At 40.1% G+C, this 21,310-nt stretch overlaps 2 protein-coding genes across 2 annotated transcripts in view; one reads left to right on the top strand and one right to left on the bottom strand.

Annotated features, from left to right (window-relative positions):
• The first annotated feature begins 222 nt into the window (after positions 1–222).
• SPATA22 (spermatogenesis associated 22) lies at positions 223–5,760 on the top strand. Its single transcript, XM_077188902.1, has 8 exons — positions 223–253; positions 1,457–1,582; positions 2,313–2,367; positions 2,500–2,595; positions 3,007–3,310; positions 3,633–3,762; positions 4,101–4,198; positions 4,513–5,760. Exons 1-8 carry the CDS (start codon positions 223–225, stop codon positions 4,702–4,704), a joined length of 1,032 nt encoding a protein of 343 aa, XP_077045017.1. The 3' UTR covers positions 4,705–5,760.
• The window catches only part of LHFPL7 (LHFPL tetraspan subfamily member 7), a 60,115-nt gene continuing 44,053 nt past the window's right edge, over positions 5,249–21,310 (bottom strand). The window contains exon 3 of the mRNA XM_054647176.2: positions 5,249–8,391. Within this exon, the coding sequence (XP_054503151.2) occupies positions 8,165–8,391 (227 nt within the window). The 3' untranslated portion in view covers positions 5,249–8,164. The remainder of the gene's footprint in view (positions 8,392–21,310) is intronic.

Below are 21,310 nucleotides of genomic sequence, written 5' to 3'. Positions count from 1 at the left end.
GATGTTCTACATACAGATCTTTGGGAGCGCTTCTGAAGGAAAAGATTTACCAAAACAGGACAAGATCCAGTCGTGCCAAGCACTCAGATTTTAGGCAGGATCCAACCATGTGTAAAAGCTGAAGAGACAATCAGAACGAAGAATGCTTTTAGGTTTTTTTTACAGCCACGTTTGCGTCCACACACTTCTGCAGATTCAGCTCCTACCCCGGGCTTTCTGAGGATGACACTACACGGGTTCCTCGGGGGCGGGGGTAATTAATGAAATCTCACTGAGGGGGCGATTAAAGAGTTCTTGTGTCTCCAGCCGGGCGCGGCCGCTCCCTCCGTGCCCTCAGCGGCTGGGAACGGGGCTTCACCTTCCCGCCATTTCCGCACCGCCTGAGGCGCGAGCGCGCGGACGAGTGACCGTTATTTTTGGCGGGCTTCGCCTCAGGGCTTCACCTGAGGGCTGACCCTGAGGGCTGACCCTCAGCTCCGTCCCTCACAGCTGAACCGTCAGGGCTGACCCTGAGGGCTGACCCTCAGCTCCGTCCCTCACAGCTGAACGGTCAGGGCTGACCCTGAGGGCTGACCCTCAGCTCCGTCCCTCACAGCTGAACCGTCAGGGCTGACCCTCAGCCCCGTCCCTCACGACTGAACCGTCAGGGCTGACCCTGAGTCCCGTCCCTCACGGCTGAACCGTCAGGGCTCACCCTCAGCCCGGTAAGCGCTGACTCTCAACATGGCCCTGACCCTCAGCGCCACTCCCTCAGGGCCTCGAATATGATTGCATCTTAGGCGTGCACCTGTGGATCTTCTAAATTCACTACGGCTGATTCTGTGTTTTAGGGCTTGTGTTTGAAATTATGCCAGTCGCTGGCGCTGTAGTGTTAAGAGAAACTGCCATAAAATCATGTGAAATTTGGATGTGTTTGCAGCATTAATTATTTTGCTTTGTTTATCTGACTTCCATACAGCAGATTTGGAGAAATCAATACATTGCTGCCTGTTAGGATTCAGCAAAGAAATGAAAAGGAGTTTAGCTGACACACCGGCTCGGAGCACAGCAGGTACCAGCCCTTCTTACGTGCTCTCCTGTTCACACCTCATTATGCTTTTATAGACACATTAAATGCATTTATGTATGTAGTATCCATACAGGATATTCCGTATTTGGCCCTAAATCCCCATTTCCTGAATGGATTTGAATGAGTTACCTGTTTATTGCAGCACAGGGTGAGATTTTAGATGGATTCAGGGAACTGGTCACTGAGGGAAAGGTTTCATTAAGGGGATTATGTGCAGGACAGAGGGTTGGGAACATAAATTCTGCGAGGGAAGGGCCTTTTATGTGTTTATTAAATGCAATTCCTATGTGTAATGTAAAATAATTAAGTAATTTTATTTACTTGTTTTAAGTATAGGTTGTGTATCCTTTTGCTATTAATATAGCATTACTTAAATTTTAATTTTAGGTTGTCTGCCTGTACCACTGTTCAATCAGAAAAAAAGAACTAGACAGCCCCTCACTTCAAATCCACTTAAAAATGAACCAGGCATTGGTTCTGGGACTCATAGTTATGACTTCTCTCCATCATTCGGTAAATAAGACTTTTTTTTTTTTTTTTTTTACTGCCTCTAAATCCAAATAAATCTTAGCTTACTAATTGTATTCTATGAAATCAGGCATTGTCTTTATCAAGAACTATATGCATCCTTTATATCTATTTCTGAAAAGTTCATTATGTAAAAATTGTCCTCCAGGAAATTTCTTTCTCCTCTGTACAATTGAGCTTTTTATACTTCTTGCCTAGAGGGAGTTTGACTCATTGTGTGATGGAGAATGAAGTAGCACTGGCATTTAAATGGAGTCTCTTGAAACTGACCTTTTGTTTTCAGTTGATTTCAATCAACATTCAAGTCCTGTGTTACAAGAAGAAACATTTGTAAGATGTCTTTCTTGTAGTTCAGAAAGGAACTTCTGTTCTTCAAATTGGGCTTGGAAAGACCGGTGCAGAGCTCTGCTTTAATGCTCTCATTATGTTTTATTTGTAATAAAGTTTCAAAGTTTTCTTATAATAAAATCTCTGTTGCTAATAAGTCTAATGTTTGTAACTGAACTATTGTCTAGAGAAGCAACCTACTTGTTAGAAGTTGTCTTATAGTTACAAATATCAAAGGATCACATTTCCCTTATTTCTTTTTTCTTCCTCCTTCCCATATGAGCCTGTTTGTGGGACTTTAAGCAGAATTGGAAGCCTACAAATACTTACTACCTTTTAGTCTTTTCCATTTTTATCAACATTCAGTCCTTTGTCTTTTGAAAATTAGGTTGGGGAGCTGCAAACCCAGAAGTGGATGAACTGCAGAAAGCAGCAAACAGTGGGTATGTAAGAAGCAAGTTATCTGTTGCTTTTTTGATTTTTATTTGGATGTTAATTGTTTCCTGAACAATCCATGTGTGTCTCACAATAAAGCTGCTGCTGTGTCACTGATTCTTTAAACTTGTCTTTGAAAGCCAAGCAGAACATCCGATGGCTCCTTCCCTTATGAAAGCACCAAATGCATCAAAGTTTAGTTTAGCAAATGCTGGGAAAAACGTGTCTGCCTGCAGGTTGGTGAAGCCTTTAATGTCTGTTACCCTTCCTTTTTGTTCTTATGTGAAAATGCATCTCACATTTTCCCATATGCCTGTAGCAGTTAAAGAAACCCTTTTAATCTCACTCTCAGAGGAAACCTTGTTTATTTTATTTTAAAGTTATGAAAATATGTGAATTTTGGGTCAGGAAAGATGTGTTAGACAGGGCAGGACAATAACTGAGCAGGTTTTAAGGTCTGTTGAAGTCAGATAGATTTATGCACAGGTGTAATCACTGCCCTGTACATGGATAAATTTGGTGTGAACTCAAGTGAGTTTGGATATATTTAAAGCTAAATCAACAATTTGTGGATTGCTTTTATATACTTTAATCACATAGCTCAGTATTCCAAAGAGCTACTGTGATACTGAACTGTTGTATTGCAGGAACAGAAATGAATACACTCCTTTAGGTAAAACAGCAAATTCAAGATCTGATAATGGAACTTCTCAGAAGTTTGAGAACTTTCCAAGCAGTTTGAAAACTGTCCAGCAGCAAAACCATCCTGCCAGTCATAACCCATCCCAGCTCATCAAAACAGACACATCCAAAGGAAAGTGGCCAGTGAAACCCAACACTGTGGCAAGAAGTCTGCAGGATCATGGTCCAGCATATAAATTTAACTGCAATACTCAGCAAAAGAAAATGAATGAAAACCAATTTGGTTGTGTCCCAGAAGATAAAAGTCAGGTAAAACTTATGGGCAGGGTTAATAGGAAAGACATAATGAAGAAAGGAGTAAAGAAAGAAATCTGGTGGAAGATGATGAGGTTTTCATCAGCCCAAGGTGCCTTAGTAAAACCTGGAGTTTCTTGAAATTTAGAATTGAGATTTTCATACTGTAATAATCTAAAATCCTCAGTAAACTGGCAGGGAGTTTTTTGTATATTCTGAACAAATGCTCTAATTTTAATGTAATTATCACCTGTTCAACATAATAAATAAATGCCTGTGTGCCCTTTGAAATTGCAAGTGTGTATGTCTAACTTAAGCTTTTGTCTTCATCTGAAAGGAAATTCCATCATCTCAAGTGAAAACTAAAATAAAGAAGAATTCTTTGCGAATCCTGTCTGCAGTCATTCAGAGTGTGAGGCACTGGAGCCAGTGTGCCTATAAGACTGCACTGCTGTTTGAAGTTTTAGGTAAGCATTGTAGATTATAATAATATAATCTGATCATAATGCTAGGGCAGCAACAAGTCAGAATTTTGCAATAGCTGAAGTACTTAAACCCACAAAATGCTGGCATGAACACCATCTAATTTCCCTTCCATTCAGCTCTCAAAGGTGACTGAAACAGGTACAAAATTAACGCTTCAGTCATCCTCCAACATCAAGTTTTTCTATCGTGTTTCTTTCCTTTCCTTGTTTTAAGAATAAATTTTCCTGTTTAGCAGGAATCTTCTGTAGAGTAATGCAGTTTTACAAAATTTTTTAATATAATTCGTCTTGGAATGATTAAGTTTTGCTTAATGGGACAGGCACACTGGATTCTGCAGTCACACCTGGAGCATATGGAGCAAAGAACTTTCTTCTGAGAGATGGAAAGGAGACCCTGCCTTGTGTGTTTTATGAAATTGTGAGTATTCTGTGTCCACACATAACACCACTAGCTCCAATCCTTTTCAAAGAAAACATAAATTCCCAGAGCAAAAGGCAGACTGAATGTTTTTATCCCATTGTTCCAAATTTAGAGCAATAGTTACTACTTAGGCATCCTGAGACTTGTGTTTCAGAAAACCAGGTGAGATTTGGAGTTTAGTTTGTAAGCAGCTGCTAACAGGAGAAAAGCTGGTGTAGAGGTTTTCTGTTGATGCAGCCCTCAGAAGCAGCCACGTGGAGAGCTCTTCTGTCAGGTGATGTAATTGTTGTGTTTGTTGTGCTTTGATGAAGGACCGGGAGCTTCCACGACTCATTAGAGGTCGAGTGCACAGGTGCATGGGAACCTATGATGCAAAAAAGAACATTTTCAAGTGCGTCTCTGTAAGACCAGCAAGTGCTCAAGAACAGAACACTTTCCAAGACTTTGTTAAAATTGCAGATGTTGAGATGACAGCATATGTAAAAACTATGAATGAAATGTAAAAGTCAAAATGGTTGTCCAAACCCCAGATTTAACTGTTACCCATAAAGGCTGGACATGCTACAACATTTACCAAAACTACCACTGAAAATCCGGTTATATAAATATATATATAAATATATATATATATAAAATCTGGTTATATAAATATCACTGTGCTGTGTTATCCAGCAAATGCTGTTGTGTTCATTGGCTTCCCATTTATGTGTTACCTGATTCGTGTTCTTTTGAAAAAAATAAACAATCAGTATAATACCTGTATAAAATAACAACAAACCCTGAGGCTGTAGGAAGATTCCCAAGGACACAGAGGAAGTAGAAAGGAAAGAATTATTAGAACACAGAACTTCCTTGCCTTGGCCATGGAAATATCTTTCATGACAGATGGACCATGTACATGTTTATGTGCCTTTGCTTCAAACATTACCTTTCATAGGTTATTCCTGCTGTTCCTATTTCCTTTTCCCCTACTTCAGAAGCTTTGTAGCAGATCTCTTGGGAATTGCAAAACAAAAGAGTTGTCAAGAAAATAGCAAACAGTATGGGGATTTTTAAAATTATTTTATTATACAGTGTTGGCAATTGGAAATTTCACATTTAAAATAATTGAAATATTGTATCCAACAAGTCAAATACAGAAAACAGTTAATATTCTAAAAAGGAGCCAGCTAGTCAACGCAGAAACACAGTAATGGAAAATACAGCTTTTAGTTACACTTAAAAAATTATATATTTAGAATAAAACTTGAACCTGGTCCAGCAAATTGTAACAGGAAAACGCTTTTACACAGTTTAACGTGCAAACAGTCTTTATTGAAAAAAGTGATCTGTCAGTGTGAGCACAGGCATTGCCAGCAGCAGGTGAGATCTACAGGATGTGCTTTACCAGCTGCTGCAAGGATCACTGGAATTATCACCTCACCTGCACTGTCAGGAGGGCTCAGAGCATGGATGCCTCAAGGAGGGTTTTGCCAGTTGTAGAGGTCATGTACACGTGTTTGATTTATTTAAATATTATAAAAATGTTATAAAATGTTAAAGGAAGCTGCTAATGGAAGCATTAGCTTGACTCATACAAGGTGCAGAATTTTGCAGGATGCAGAGGTTGATGATTGAAGTTGAGCTTTAAGAAGTCAAGGATTTGGTACAGCAGTGTTGTGAATTGGGGGACTCTGCTGTAACAGTAATTTAAAACTGCTTCCAGTTTTGTGATTGATGCTTCCAGTTTTGCACATGTGAAACTTAGGTTAATAAGTAATGACAGGAGTAGGTCCTTTTGTCTACTAGGTATGTTATGGCTGTTAATAAAAATCTAAATTCATTTTTCTTTTCAGGAAGTGTTTAGATCTTTGCAAAAGAAGTTTCTATTTGACACTAACAAATCACTTTTTCTAGTGAAACATTAAGTGAACAGTCGTAAACATTACACAAAACAGAAAAAACCCTACTCAATACAGTTTATACACACTACTCAACATTTTTCAGTTGTTGGGTGATTTTTTTTCTTGACCATATTGATCCTGTCTTGTATAATGGTTCTAGTGTAAAGGCACAGGTTGGTTAGGAAAGAAAAGCCTGCATCTCTGTCTTTCTACTATGTGGTGATTCTTTTCTTTTTGCATGTTGTTTGTTATTCCTCACTTTTCTGACTCTCACATGGAAATTATCAATCTCAGCCATTCATTAAAAAAAAGTGTAAGACATCACTGAAAAGCACATTAATATACAGAAGTGACTGAAATTTATTCTTCTTACTTTAGGGCATTCCTTCAGCCTATTTTGTTAAATATGTGGAAGATTTGATTTCTCAGTCCCTGTGAGCAAAGGTGCAGAGCACTCATGCTCTCTTAATCCTGCATTGGAATCTGCATTTTCAAAGAACTTGCTAAGTTTATGTGCAGAAATTGCTCTTAGAGTGCATGGAAATGTAAGAACAGGACAATTATTTTGGAAAACAATGCAATGTTCCATTGAAGTTTAGAAGGGGGAGGAATGTAAACAAGACTGCAGAAGTCTTTGATGTGTATTAAAATAACACAGTGATTGTTCTGTTTGCATTTTCTTATACATCCTCAACATGTCTCTGTCTGTCCCTTCATGTACACCTTCCATTAAAAAAAATAAAAATTCAGGAATCACTTGGACTCAGCTAAGTGAAGAATAATAAATTTGATCACCTGGTTTGTGCCAAAATACAAAACTAAGAAGTACACCTCTGAATTAAATATAATCTATGTGATTTTTCTTTTTAATAAATAATAGAAAATAAAAGATGAGAATAGAATTAGAATTAAAATTTTATTTTAAATGAAAAAAAACACAACAGTGGTGTGAGATTAGAACCCAATGTTTCTTTTGCTTAAGGCAATCAAGTGCACTTATTTCAATGCTTGATAAGAATGAATTCAGTGCTATTGTGGCAATCAGACCTCACAGAATTTCCATACAGACTAATGAAATATGGCCATTGGTACTCTGACACAGCATCAGATTTTTGCTGGTCATGTTCAATAGCATTTCACTTCACTTTTTTGTTTTACACTCTGGGCTCTCAATTGCAATGGAAGTACTGGAATTAGTTCATTCTGCCTTGTATTATCACTGCAGATAAGGGCCATTGGGCACAGACATTTTTGTAAACAGAGATTTTTATTTTCAGCCTTAAACAACAAAACCCAAAGTCTATAGCTGTCATATTTCAAAACATTTTGTTAAAGTCCAGTTAGAATTATAATTTAAGAAATACTGAGAACAAATTCTTAGGGATTTTTTTTCCTGTTGTTAAAGTATTAAATCATCATGAAGCCTTTGGAAGTAGTTGAAGTTCTCAGAAAAAAAAAAAGAAATTTCAATTTTACCCAAGACTTCATGAAGATGTCTATATCTTGGCAATTAGAGCAGAAGTAAAAGCTGTGCCCAGAATTTACAATATGCAGGTGCTGCTAATATACATAGATTAAAAAGAAACTTTTCTTGTATACAGATTTTTAGCTATCAATCCTAATTTTAGGCTGTGGCTACTCCTAGGTGCTTTTTCACTAATCAAAATAATTGTAACAAAATATCATTATTGATTTTAAAGTTACTGGGTTCATAAAAGTTCTGACATTTCACAATATATCAAAAGTGAATTGAAGCTTTTAAAACTCACAAATTTGAGACACAAAAGAAACTGGGAGGTAGACAGATGTTTTGAGGATAAACTGATTCTTTTTTTTGTCTAAGGCAGTATGCCAGGATCTGTTTAGAGCAGGGTAAAGCTGCTGATTAATCCTATCTCAATTCCAGAGCGTTGCTGCTCCTGCTTACGGAAGACTTTCAATGCACTTTTGGTCTTTGTCAATCTGACCTTCTCTCCCCATCTCCTCTCCTCTCTTTAGCAACACAGCCAACTGGAAGTGCTTCAAGAATTCTGCCATTAGTGTAGACAGGAATGTTCTGTTCTTAAACAGTAATCAAATACTATAAAATAGTAGGTATTGGAGTTGGAGATATGTGCTCTTTTGGTGCATATTTTGCAAAGAATGGTAAAAAGACAGACAACATGACCCCAACAATTGCTAGCATGTACCCCCATCCAATCTGGCAGTCTCCTGCATAGTAGATGTCTGAGTTCTCACAGAATCTCTTCACAGTAGCAGAGTTGAAACCAAAAGGGTAAACCAAAAGCCCAGAAGCCATTATGAACACTAGAGAGGAGAAAAAAAAAATCACACCAGTTATTATCAAGCATTAATTCCTTTGGATAAAAGGAATCCTAATTTTAGAAAGGCAAATATATATTATATTAAAATCAATGGGAAAAGGCATAGCTTATAAAACCCCCTTGTGATTGGCAGATTCTCCTCCTTTTCATAATTACCTCTTGTGAACAGCAGTGGTGTGACAAGGCTGCAAGTTGGGATTTTTTTCATGAGAACTCTTGCCATTAAATAACTTCAGAAACGCTGTGATCCAAATTATGTAGCCATGTAAAAAGTAAGGTGGTTCAGATAGAATGGAATCCAGAGGAGAAGAATTCCTAAGTTGGCAGATTCCAAACCAGCTTCACTTTCTTCTCAGCAGCATTTTTGTGCTTGAGACAAACAATTACTTTGTTCTGCCAAATAGAAACTTTCAATGAAAGAGTTCAAATACAACTTTTTAGATTCTGCTGGTGAGGTTCTGGTAATGTGAGACTCATTAGTACCGACTCAAATTGTTTAAAACATCCTGCATTTGAACAACTGATGAAAACCAACACCATCTATCTTCTTTTTATTTATTTATTTATTTTATGTCTCTTGACATTGGAAAGCCAGGCTTGCCTCCTGCAATAACCCTGCATTATCCACTGGCTTTTAATAGAACTTCACAGATTTTAGTCTTTAAGGAACCGATGTCATAGTCAAATATCAGTTTATGCAGGTAATAGAATCAACAGCAGAACCACTTTTCCAACTTTAAAAATAAGACTGCCCAAGGTATAAGTCATGAATAAGATAAAGATACAGGACAATCCCCCAGGAACAACTCTTGGCACCTGACTCTGCCCAGCTTGGAAAGGAGAGGGGCTGAGCCAGGCTGGTGAGAGGGGTTACACCTGCTTTTGTTTGAGACAGCCCTGAGAAACCACATTTTCTTCTCTATCCCTTCTACTAATCAATAACCACTTTATTGAAAATCTCCATTTTAAAAGGCTTTATTTTATGTACTAAAAAGATACCATGGAGCAGTACCTTTTCCTCTCTTCCTCTTTTTCCAGGGCAGTGTTCTGTTCAAATTCAGAATTAACAGTTATATTTGAGCTGATAGATAATTCATAACCAGCAAACATCTAATGAAACATTAGGAGTATAAAACAAACACTGTGTGCTGTTCTCTGTGTTTGTGATTGCCTTTCAGGTAGGGCATGTGCATATTACTCCAATTATAATATTGGAGAGGCTTAATCTTAAAAGTATCCACTAAAAAAGGGCAATCACTCATTAATCTTTTTAAATTAAAAAACACTTTAATTAGCTGGGGGCTAGATGAAGTCCAAAAGTTTAACACACAGCCTGTCGAGTCCCTGAATAGTTTGAATTAAACCTCTCCTTCTGGTCCAAATGGAACTGCTGAGTTAATCCCTTGTAGAAAACAGTAAGGTGAAGAAAATGGAAATTAAAAGGAGAGAAAGTGGAGCAGCAGCAAAGTCTTGTTTCCCTCTGGGTATCTCACATATGGGGACAAAGAGGAGCTGCCTGCTAAGAGGAGGAACTCTCTGAGCACCAAGTGTTTCACCTGCTCCAGCAGCCACCCTCCTTCCTTTAAACCTCAGGCAGAATTTTGCAGTGGTTGCTGTGGCCTTTTCCTCTTTCCACTCCCCCCACAAGGTGGGTGCAGGGCGCTGCTGCAAGAGCCAGAAAGGGAAAAGTCCTTCCCAGCACAGGCAGCATCCTGAGCCAGGCTGACAATTCCTGATCCTGCAGCAGCTGCCCCAGGGCAGGGGGAGCTGCTGGAGCTGAGGTTTCAGCAGCTGTGTCCCTGCTTTTGGGGCCTGCCAGGCACCAGCCATGCTGGACCTGAATACAGAGAACTTGTGTTATGCAGATCTCCCTAACTGCTCATGTGTGACACCCCTAAAAACAACAGAAAATGAAAATACCGTTAAAATGAGGCCAAACCAGACAAGGACAAGGGGTGATAGTTTTAAATTAAAACAGGATGGACTCAGAGTAGATAGAAGGAAAAAATCTTTCATGATGAGTGTGGTAAAACACCAGCATGGGCTACCCAGAGAGGTGGTGGATGCCCCATCCCTGGAAGCACCCAAGCTCAGCTTGGACAGCGTTCTAAGCAATCTTATCTTGTTGAAGACATCCCTATTTGCTCCAGGAGAACATTTACAGGTTGCTTCCAACCCAAACTATTCCATGATTCTGTCATTTTGTTAAGTAAAGGTCACTGAGCTTTCCAAAATGAGCTGAGGGGCCAGCACAGCCTGAGAGCCACATGCCACTCTTGCACACCCAGGAAAATCCCAGAACACCTCCTCTGGGGGCAGAAATATGGGAAATAACTCAAAAAAGGGGGAGATTTTTCCTATTGCTATTTACAAGAGTGTTAAATCATGAACTAAACCCTGTTAAACCTGGACCTGTGCAGTTGTAGCTTCACAGCTGGGATGTGGCACAGGGGCTGCCCAAGAGCCTGTGGTGCACAGGAGGTGCCCAGCACAGCCCCCCTGCAACCCAGGCTGCTCCACTGCACCAGGAATCCTGAAATAGCCCCTTGAAGGGTGCAAAACCTTCTGTGAAGTGTTGGGAAAGTGAGCCAGTTTTACAAGAAACAGTCACTGCTCTAAGCAAGAAGCAGGTCTAAAATTAAAATTTCAGTTTGTTCATCTTTTCAAAGCCAAAATAGCATCTCATTCGATGAAAAAAAAAAAAAAAAAGCAGAATTGGAAACAATCCTTTCAGCGATAAAATCCTTTCCTAACTGTTAAATTTCACTGTTTTTCTGACACTGTCTCAACCCCTTGCTCTGTTTCACATATCTGTTCCATATATGTTTTCTTTTTGATTGGGTTACACAGAATTGTTTTGAAGGCTGTGTTTTCCAGTGTTTTGATTACCACTTGCTGCTGATGTTGCGTGGTGTGATTTAATGGAAGCAGCTTTATTTTTTTCCAAGGCTAGAAATAATCTGTCACAGCTGAACGTATAGACTCACATATCAAACGGGCTAAAAACTTACCCGTGGTTTCATGTCCTCAGGCATGTCATAGAATGACCTCATTATTCTCATTTAGGTGCCCTCTTTCTCACAAAGGCTCCAAATATTGAATAGCCCCGTTATTACCCGCAGAAGCGGAGCTTTCAGGCGTGGTGCTAATGACGGCCTAATGGTGCTGCCTGTCAGCGGCACAGCGAGCTGGGACAGCGCACAAAGGAACAGTGGGGCTCCATTTAGGCTCCTCGTGTAACACTCACGCCTCTGCACGGCTTCCCAACAACAAACATCACTTTCAAAGGTGTCAGAGCACAGCAGCGAGTGCACCTCACCGTTCTGCGTGCTGTAATGCTGCTGTCACACGAGGTGATGAGGCCACACAGCATATTGGGGTCTGTTCTGCAGCACGGTACCTCTGGGGTGTGAGAGGACTTGCTGGTAAAATGTATAGTTGAATTCTTTTTTAACGTGCTTTGAGAATTTGATTAATCTCCCATCAGCTGTCAAGTCTGGTTAGAAACTGCTCCTTGTTTTGTTTTATTATGTGCCACACAGGTGTTTGTTATTGCTGGGTTCTCCCCACCTGAGCCCCCTGCAGTAACTCACAGCCACTGCTGATGGCAGCCCAGAGGCAAGGCCAAGCACATTGGTTCAACAGTAAGTCATATTTTATTTCTACTTTCTAATCCCAAACAGTTACAGTCTCATCCTCTTTGCTTCCCTGGTGTCCTACAGCCAGATGGTAAATGGCATTTTCTCCTCTGAAAGGTTTGCCAGCCAAAGCCTGGTTTTGTTTTTAAAAAGTAGGTTTCTGAATTGGTTGCTTTCTAAATAACTTTAATAGGAATAAGATATTATTTGAAAGGAGGACACTTCTCTTTAGTGAAAACAGGGCTTTTTGTAGGAAAAAACTGTAAATTGTTGGTGAAAATACAGAATCAATGACACTTCTAGTTTGGAAAAATAGCATTTTCTGCTATTTTGAAATTAATAATATATAACTCTTTGTCATTGCAATGGTTTATTCATTTCATTAAGCCCCTGTACAAGTGTTTAATTATTTAAATCTCTCACACCATTTTCAAGTTGATTTTAAACCAAAGCAAAGCAATGCAGTTCTCTGGAGTGTGTGCAGAGGGCACCAATGTACAACACTCTCAGACACCAGGACAAAAAAAGGCTGTTCCCATTCCCCTTCTTTTGGGGACTGATGGAGTTTCCAGCATCTGAAACACAATAATTGAATCGTTTTCTGTATTGTGAAGCAGGAATGTTTAAACTGGACTAAGCTTATGTTTATCTTCCATACTAATGTTGAAATGGATGGAAATCCAAAGGTGGCTCACAAAGATGGAGAACAAAACCACCTGGTTTATTTTGTTGTGTTGTTCATATGTTTATGTGATGTGTAGTAGGGAAATATGCTGTGTGCATGAATTCTCTTCCTGAAATTACCTGCTGTAAGAAGATTAGTGTGTCTTAAAAATTTAATTTGCTTACTTTAGGAGTGTATTATATTCCTGATACTTATGACAATGATGGATTAATTGCAAGCTTGTGGGACATATCAGATAATCATTGGAATTAGGGTTGAATCATAGGCAAGCCAGGGTATTATTCCAACCCTATTACAGATTGTCACAGTCTTGTGTCTTCTTGGAAGATTTTTATTGACAGAGCTTAATCTACCAAAGCAATTTTCACTCATCTCATCAAGAAGTTTCCTCTTACATATAATCCATTACCTCCCTTATTAAACCTGGCAGTTCTTCTTATGCACAATCAGGTGACTTGGAATAACACATTTCCTCTCAGGTTCATCCATTTTATTCACCTAATAATTTTATTAGCTGCTTGCCAGCTTTTCATTACTTACATGATCTTAAATGAGAAAGCAGGTGCTGATCCAAAGCCACAGACAGCTTAACACCAAGCAGAGACACAGGTAACAGGGAAAACCTGGCAGCCAAACACAGCCAGACATCTGCAAAACATCACCTCTTGTCCTGCTGCCCTGCCTGAACTGCACTCCATCCTTCCCAGCATCTTCACAATCAAATATTTTGGTAGCATGCCTGAAGGGTTTCTACATTTGGGGTATTTTGGATAAATTCTCTTGTACAAAAAGGAGGTGCCTATATTTCTTTTCCATATCTATCTCTTGAAGACAGTGCTAAGTAAGATCCAAGGTTTTTGTCAGTAATAGCTGCACATCAGTGTACAAATAGAAACAAGATGGAATTCTAGGCTTATCTGAAAATCAGTGATTTCATTTTGACAACTTCAGGGAAGGAGGAATTACCCAGAGTAATTTGGGGAGAGCTGAAATATATCTAAAATCAGCAGGCATCGTTTTAAATGCCTATTACATATAAATAAAACAAACAGGAAAGTGACCTCCCAAGATTAAAGAAAGCAGACTAAAATCCTCCTGTTATAACAGCTGAACTTTGGAGGGTGAGGCAAACAGGGACACTGTTAAATGCCATTCTGCTCTGCTGAGCTCCTGGCAGGTGCATGTCAGGTACCTGGAGTTCAAACTCTGGGAAGCAGCCCTAGCAATTACTCCCTCCAAGGAAACCAAAAGGAAGAGCAGGAAAAGGGGATAATAATGCCCATATACTTGGTGTAAAGATGTAGCTGCCTTCCTTTGTAACTGAATAAAGAGCTGGAACTCCTAATAATGGCCCAGCCACTTCTAACATATCACACTTTAGCTCTTCTTTGTAAAGAATGATTCCAATGGCATCATTTCAGTCAAACATGTTGTGATTTGAGGAGCTTCTATCAGTGCTGGACTGGTGCCAAAGGAGTAGATTATAGCAGTTCCTTTTCTGGCTTTTCTAAATGGTGCAACTCACAAGTTAGCACTTAGCAGCTGTAATATAAATGCAGTTATAGCAAGAGCTGTGGAGCTTGTCAAAGCCCTTTGTAGCTAACAAAGGGAATGGGCTCGTTTGTACAATGTCTCCAAACTGTGTTCAAGGAAATGCTGAGTCTGGGACTCCAGCTCACAAACTAAGGAGCTGCATCAGATATAGTAGCTTGTATTTTTATGTATTTACATTCATGCAAAATTATGGGGAAATATGTGTATATCAAAAGCTGGGCAATGTTTTCCAATTCAGTTTATTTGGATTTAGCTGAGGTAGAGTAGGAACACATTATTTTAAATAAAGCTAGCACTGAAATAAGGGTGTCCATGCACCTTTTTTACAGAAATACTTTTGGTGCCACTAAAATACTCCACTCAGGTTCTGTGGGCACAACTCCCTCATTCTACAAATAGCCTTTTCAGACATTTCAGAAATGCCTAACAATTGTAGGGATAGCTGAATCTATCTTACTTATCAACTGAAGGGAGTGGAATCTGACAATCCAGACTTTGAAAAAGAAATTCTCTGAAGCCATCACAGAGGTGATTTGGCTTGGTAATTACTGCATTAGCTGCAAGTTTATTAAGGGCCACAGAAGGAAATGCCATCCTGGTGACCTTTGAGGCTGCATTTCACAGCATGTTTTCTACATGAGAACAAATGATGAAACTTGACTATTTCTGCCAAGTGAGTGGTAGCTGTGGTGAAGATTTATAGCTGTAATCTGGTAATCTATGGGCCTAATCATACAGTTATAGAGCTGCATGCCATTGACTCGAAAAGCCTGAAATGATCTAGCACTGTGTGGACTATGGTGAAGGAGTGCATTTTGTCATCTGCAAGGTTAGGAGAAATACAGCCTCTTTAGCAGACTGTAAAAGAGAGACAAGAGCTAATGTTTCTCAAAATAGCAGCCTGTTACACGAAATTTTACAGGAGTCACAGAGCTAAGAAATGGGGACTGTCAGATTGGAAACCATCACGATTTTCCTCTTTTCTACTGCTTCAATAATTACATAGATTTTCTATTTTTTTTTTTTTTTTGGAAATTATTTAAGTCATGCTCACTTCATCTCTCTCAGAACAGCAAACACAGAAGCAGACTAATAATGTAATATTGACATATTTAAGTGTTGGATTCTTTAGCTGAGAGCAGCATGTTCAGAATGTATCATGCCTGTAATGTGCCTGTGTTCCCTTATCTTTGTGTCACATTTTATTCAACAGTCAAGAAGTGCTAATAAAAAGTGCATATTTCAGTTGTTCTATTTTAGGTAAACATAACATGGTACACATTTTCTAAGCAATGCACATTTCTACAAATAGAAATCAGGGTGGCAAACGCTTTGCTTCTCTTCTTAATTAACCTATCCTTGCCAAAACTGCTATGTTCTTCAGCATGAGCAAGGAATGAAACTGATGACTGAAAATTTAAATTAATGCTTTTTCTTGTGATCTTTTGGCTGAGAACAAGAGCAGCTTCCACCTACCATCTGATGCATTCCCTAGCAAAAGAAGCAATGTCAGCCTGGGTCCAAAATTCTCTTTCATGTGAGAAAAGCATTAGTGGAAAGCCTTCCACGAGCCTTCTGCAGCTGCAGGGAGTGAGGGAACAGCCACATTGATTTGTCTTTGCTTTGGAGCCAGCTCACCTGGGAAGGGGAGATGCTGCCCAGCCTGCAGCAGGTCTTGGCTCCTGCTCTGCCTGTCAAATCCAAGCTCTTAAACAGCTATTTAGAGCAGGGGCTGAGGTCCAAAAGACAGGCAGTGATGTGTAGATCACCTGAAATGTCATGATTCCACATGACACATTTGCTCCCTTCTCCTCCCCACCTGCTCAGCCCACAGGTCTGTTTTAAATCAATCTTTTCACCTCTCCCAAGACTCTCAATTTAAGCAGAGCAGACGCTGACGAAAACAGATTTATAATGAAGCTGGTGGCCATTAAATACCAGCCTTCCACCAGAGGTGACCTTACTGTAAAATGTTGTACAGTGAATTTATTTTGACTTTGCCCATTCTCTACCTCATCTTGCACACTGGCAGCCAAGGCAGTGGTGGTGGGAGGTCTCAGAATAATGCCCACGTCTCCCTTCATTACAGCTGCACTTCACATCCCAGCAGCCTCCAAGCCTCAGGGATATCACATTCATTACCTCTTTCAGAGACATGTATTTTACATATATGGCTGAAAGGTGATTAGAATCCCTGACACAACAGTGCTTTATCTGGAATGCAACCATGAAAAATACATGCCTAAAACAAAAAAGACATCCTACATCCTTCTCCTAATTGATTTAAGCTACAAAGACCAGCTGCAGTTTTCCCAGGGCACAGGAACTACCAGGAAGACACAAATTGCATGTTTTCAAATCTCCTCATAAAAACTGCTTGACAGGGGGTTGAAAGCAGAGCTTTCTGTTTCTCAGATGTCCTAGTCCTGTGAATGTCATCAGTCAGCAGAAGCTCACGTGCTACCACCTGATCATAAAGAACAGCTCTGTAACAGCCCTCATTTCATGCTGCTGATTCCAGCCCACCATAAATCAGCCACACCAGGAGTAATGTTGGAAATAATTGTCTGCTCCAGAGCTCCTCTCTCCCAGCCCAGGTGCCACACAGCTGTAGCCACAGGCAGCCCTGTCCTGCTGAAGTGGGTTAGAGCAGCACCTCCAGCAGTGATGCTCCCTGAGTGCTTGGAAGGACTTTAATACTGCACACTGGAACAGTGCAGTGGTTTTAAAAACATTATAAATGGAGTCAGCTCTGCCTTGAACCAGATGCTCTCTGCAGATGGAAAATGGGATAGCAACTGCTACTTGACTGAAAGCTGCCTGGAAATGCAGCAGGTGATCCCAGCACTGATCCTCAGATGCTCAATGCACTCTGATCCTTTCTCTCCCACCCTCTTTCTAATATCCAGCTTTAATATCCAGCCCTGAGCAGGGTTTGCTGTCACTGGTGGCTGTTTGTGCAAATGAATCAGCACAGCACAGCTGATGTCTTGACTTCAGCCTTGTTTGACCCCTGTGCTCTTTAGCCAGGTCTTACACAGCAACTTTGAATAATGTCCTCTTAAAACCTGTGGTCAGAACTGCCCTGGGCTGGTTGTGCTGGTCCAGCCACCCTCAGTTAACAGCAGACATCAGCCTTAGAGAACCCCAGCCACATCTCACACAGGAGCTTCCTTCAGTCCAAAGCTGCTAGAAGAAAGTAGTAAAATAAAATAAAAAAAATATAGTTGTGTTCTGATATACAAAAAAAATATAGTTGTGTTCAGAGCTACCTAGATTAGAAAAATCATGTTGAAATCCAGAGTAGTGATAGAAATGCCCCAAATTACCAGCTAAATGAAAGTGTTTTGGGATATCTGATCCTTCTTATCAGGTTGCCCCAGCTGCACAATTTCCCATCTCCAATTATACCAAAAGGCCCACACTTCCTCCTTCATTAATGCTTTTGAAGGATTTAATGAGTTACTTCATCAGGTTAATAAATCCCCTCAATAATTTTATTACACTTTGATACAGTTATTCAAGAGGTGCAGCTAACAAATGATCATCATTTATATTTCTTGACAGAATAACTTAGTTAATAAATTTGGCCCATGAAATTCAGAATTCATAAATAAACTATGAGGAAAATTGAATGTCTATGTGGAGGAGGGGTTTTTCCTATTTCTGGTTAAGGTTCTATTGGAAATGCTCTGTGTCTGTGCAGTAACTCCAGGCTAAGGAGAGCTGCAGGAGGTTGGTGCCTTTTGGCAATGTCCTGCTTCCCACTGAGTGCTTGGGGGAGTCCAGCTGCTGCAGCACAAGTGCCACTGGACATTGCCCATATTCATTTGCTCCAGCACTCCCTCAGGTTTAAAATCCACCTTCATCAAGGCTGCTCCATTCCTTGAGGAAAAGCTCCTTAGCTGATGTTGACCAGGTGCAGTGACAGTGTCAGAAATAAGCATTCTATTCTGGAAATTATTTTAAAACTGAATTGAATTGGTTGCCATGCCATTTTTTTTTCCCTGTGGCATTATAGTAAATGACATCATCAACAAAATAACCTTAGGGGCAAGGGTGTTTTCAGAATCTTAACCTCTGAATGGCCAGCAGTATTACAGCTTCCTATTACCAGATTAATAATATTTATGGTAGGTAGACTGCAAGAATGGGATCATACTATTTATTTACTTACTGTTGAAAGCCACCTCTGGCAAGAACAAATTTCCCATTAATCACCACCTTATCTCTGTAAGAAAGAGTTACTCTCAAGGACATCTGTATTATTCCCATTGTTTTATTAATACCAGAATAGCTTTGCTGTGGATTTTTTGACATTGAACTTTATTTATTTTCTAGATTTTCTTTTTAAAGGGGAGCTGAAATGCTTAAATAAACATTGAACTTAATAAATGAACTACTTAAGACTGCAACTATAGTGATAAGATCCCAGTATTTCCCTGAATATATTTTTATGCAAAGAAACTGCAAATCAGTATTTTTTCTTCTTTTTTTTTTAATCAACTGAAACTCCAGTTATGAATTTTGAGTTTCTTCTGGGAGTGCAAATGACCTTGTTAAGTTGTGAGAGTGCCAGAAAATGGTGCCCTCCAGTCCAGGGCGTCAGAGAAGTGAAGCCAATTTCTAAGCTCAGGTCTTGTAATTTAAAAAATGCATATTTCTTTCTCCTTTCACATAGGCTTTAGCCAGCATTTGAAACAGTACCTATTGGGCTGCAGGACAATTTGTTTTTCTAATTTTTCAAGAGCACTACATCATATATTTTTAACTTTAAAAAGAAATCAGTGTAGACCCAGCAGAGGACAATATCAGCAAAATTCTCTTTCATGTGAGAAAAGCATTAGTGGGAAACCTTCCACGAGCCTTATGCAGTACCAGAATGAGGTGGTTGTGCCAGTAGAAAGGGTAGCAATTAATGTTAATTTGCTGTTTAATTAGGTGTCCAGTAGAGAACAATGGTGAGACACCTGTGTGGTGGGAGGAGTCCCAGATTGTCAGGTGGACACAGCCACTCCTGCCCCCAAACTCAGGCCCTGCTCCCACAGCAATGACTCTGCAGCCTGTCAGATGTGCTTTGGGCAGGCATTTGTCTGCAGAGTGAAAGGTGTGCTGGCAAACAGAGTGAGGGGCTCTGTCCCCTGTCCTGCTGCTCAGCCCAAACTGTGGGGTGAGGATGCTGTGGGAGGAGTGCCAGCCCTGCAGCTGGCTTTGTGTGGCTCCAGCAGCCAGCCCTGCCCAGCTGTGCCCTGCTGAGAGCTGGGACACCCCAGTGACAGGGGCTTCCTTCAGCACTGCCAAAAAACCCCACAGCATTTCCATCTTCCTGCATTGAAATGTTTGACTTAACATTGATGGGGCAGCATGGGCAGATGAACTCAAATACATCATTTGTCCTCTCAGGATACTGAATTACACCATTACTGAAAGGGATACAGAGAAATGTGTCCAATAAACAGAGCATAGTTTGCACAATTTGTTTTGCATTTCCCACATCCTGCAACAAGAACAGGGTAGTCAGGCTCCTTAATGATCATAATGTATGTACAGAAAGAGCAGTTCCCTGAGGGCTCCTGATTAATCAGGAAAATGCTCATTTGTTCTGGCAGAAGTGATGTGCATCTAGGCAGGGCAAATGATGAACCCTAAGTGCACACATCAGCCATCAAGGCCCAAAAGTTTCCATTCACTGAACTCATTTTCCCTCTAAGAAATAACTCTCACATCCCAGCACTTGTTCTTGTCCCAGTTCCATTAGGGTTTGGTCTGACAAAGGCAGAAAGAGGCCCCACCTCCATTTCAGAGGCTCTGAATGCATTGAGCTCCCAAATGAAGATATTTCTGCTGCTTGCTCAGATACCCCGTTCAGGGAGGGACATGAGACCTCAGCTGCTGTATCTGATCACTGTGCAAGAGACTTGGGAACAAGTTGGAAGATTTAAAGGATTTTTCACCAGCTGATCTAAATCCCTGCCTGTTTTGTAGTCCCCAAGAAGCTGCCCACTGATTGCAATCCTTCCTCCACTCCATCACAGCCATATTAATTCTGTGGTTTGGCACAGCTGTTGCCATCTAGAAGTTTGCAGTGTGGCATTTGAAATCTTTATTTCAGATTTTATTTTCTATTCTGAGTTGGAAGTTTGCTGGTTTTGAGGTGAATCCTCTGTGCCTGACACGTATTTCCCTTGGTGTTCATTTTTAAATTAGCCACAGAAAGGACAAACTAAAAGCAGATGTGTCATATTTTTCCTCTGTGTGTTTGGAAGCTCACTCATGGAAATATCTTTGTCAGATAAATGAATTCCAGGTTACTGGGATAAACAGATGCAATAAAATACTCGTGTGTAGGAGAAACCCTTACAAAAATGTGATCCAACAACTTTTCAAGGAAATTGCCATGTAAGAGATCCAGCTTTGAGGCTTACCTCAGGCTTTTGCATAACATGATAGTCTGTACTTTAAACTGGAGAAAATGTGATGGGATCTTTTGGTCTTTTTCCTCTTGCTTTTTCAATTTCATGGGATCAGCAGAAAGGGAAGGGAACCAAAGCTGGACTAATGCTGTGCTTTTGCCTCCACCACTGCCTGAGCACATGGCAGGAATTGCTTGGTAGAGAAGTGAGTATCTGCCACCCTTCTAATGGGCATCTCACAGTTGCCAGAAAATGTGGATTTTGGACTTAACATGAGAAAGAGGAAAACCAGAAATAAATGAGAAGGCTGAAATATAATCAAAAAACAGTAGTTATTTAGTTTGGCTACTGATTTATTAATGTATTATAGTTAAGCACTGAGGAATAAACCCTCACTTAAAAATGTTCCTCAGCTCTAGGCAGGATTATTTACAGGAAATAAAAACAGTTAAAGAATTAGAATGAAATCCTGCACGTACTGAGTCAACAGAAATGTTGCCATCGACCTCATTAGGCCAAGTTTTAGCCCCAGATATCTACAAAGAACCACAATTCTCTTGCAGTGTGACTGGCAGATTAATATCTGACAACACCAGTTTATCTTTCCCTACA

The sequence above is a fragment of the Agelaius phoeniceus genome, chromosome 20, assembly GCF_051311805.1.
Source record: "Agelaius phoeniceus isolate bAgePho1 chromosome 20, bAgePho1.hap1, whole genome shotgun sequence".
NCBI classification, from domain to species: Eukaryota; Metazoa; Chordata; class Aves; order Passeriformes; family Icteridae; genus Agelaius; species Agelaius phoeniceus.
The sequence above is the reverse complement of the archived record's forward strand: the minus strand, read 5'-3'. Positions and strand labels throughout refer to the sequence as shown.

Excerpts from the sequence above, each read along its gene's own strand:
- SPATA22 (XM_077188902.1), top strand. The coding sequence starts at position 223 with ATGACACTACACGGGTTCCTCGGGGGCGGGG. Across the intron at positions 1,583-2,312 it reads TGACTTCTCTCCATCATTCG|GTTGGGGAGCTGCAAACCCA; the intron begins GTAAATAAGACT and ends TTTGAAAATTAG. Across the intron at positions 2,596-3,006 it reads AAAAACGTGTCTGCCTGCAG|GAACAGAAATGAATACACTC; the intron begins GTTGGTGAAGCC and ends GTTGTATTGCAG.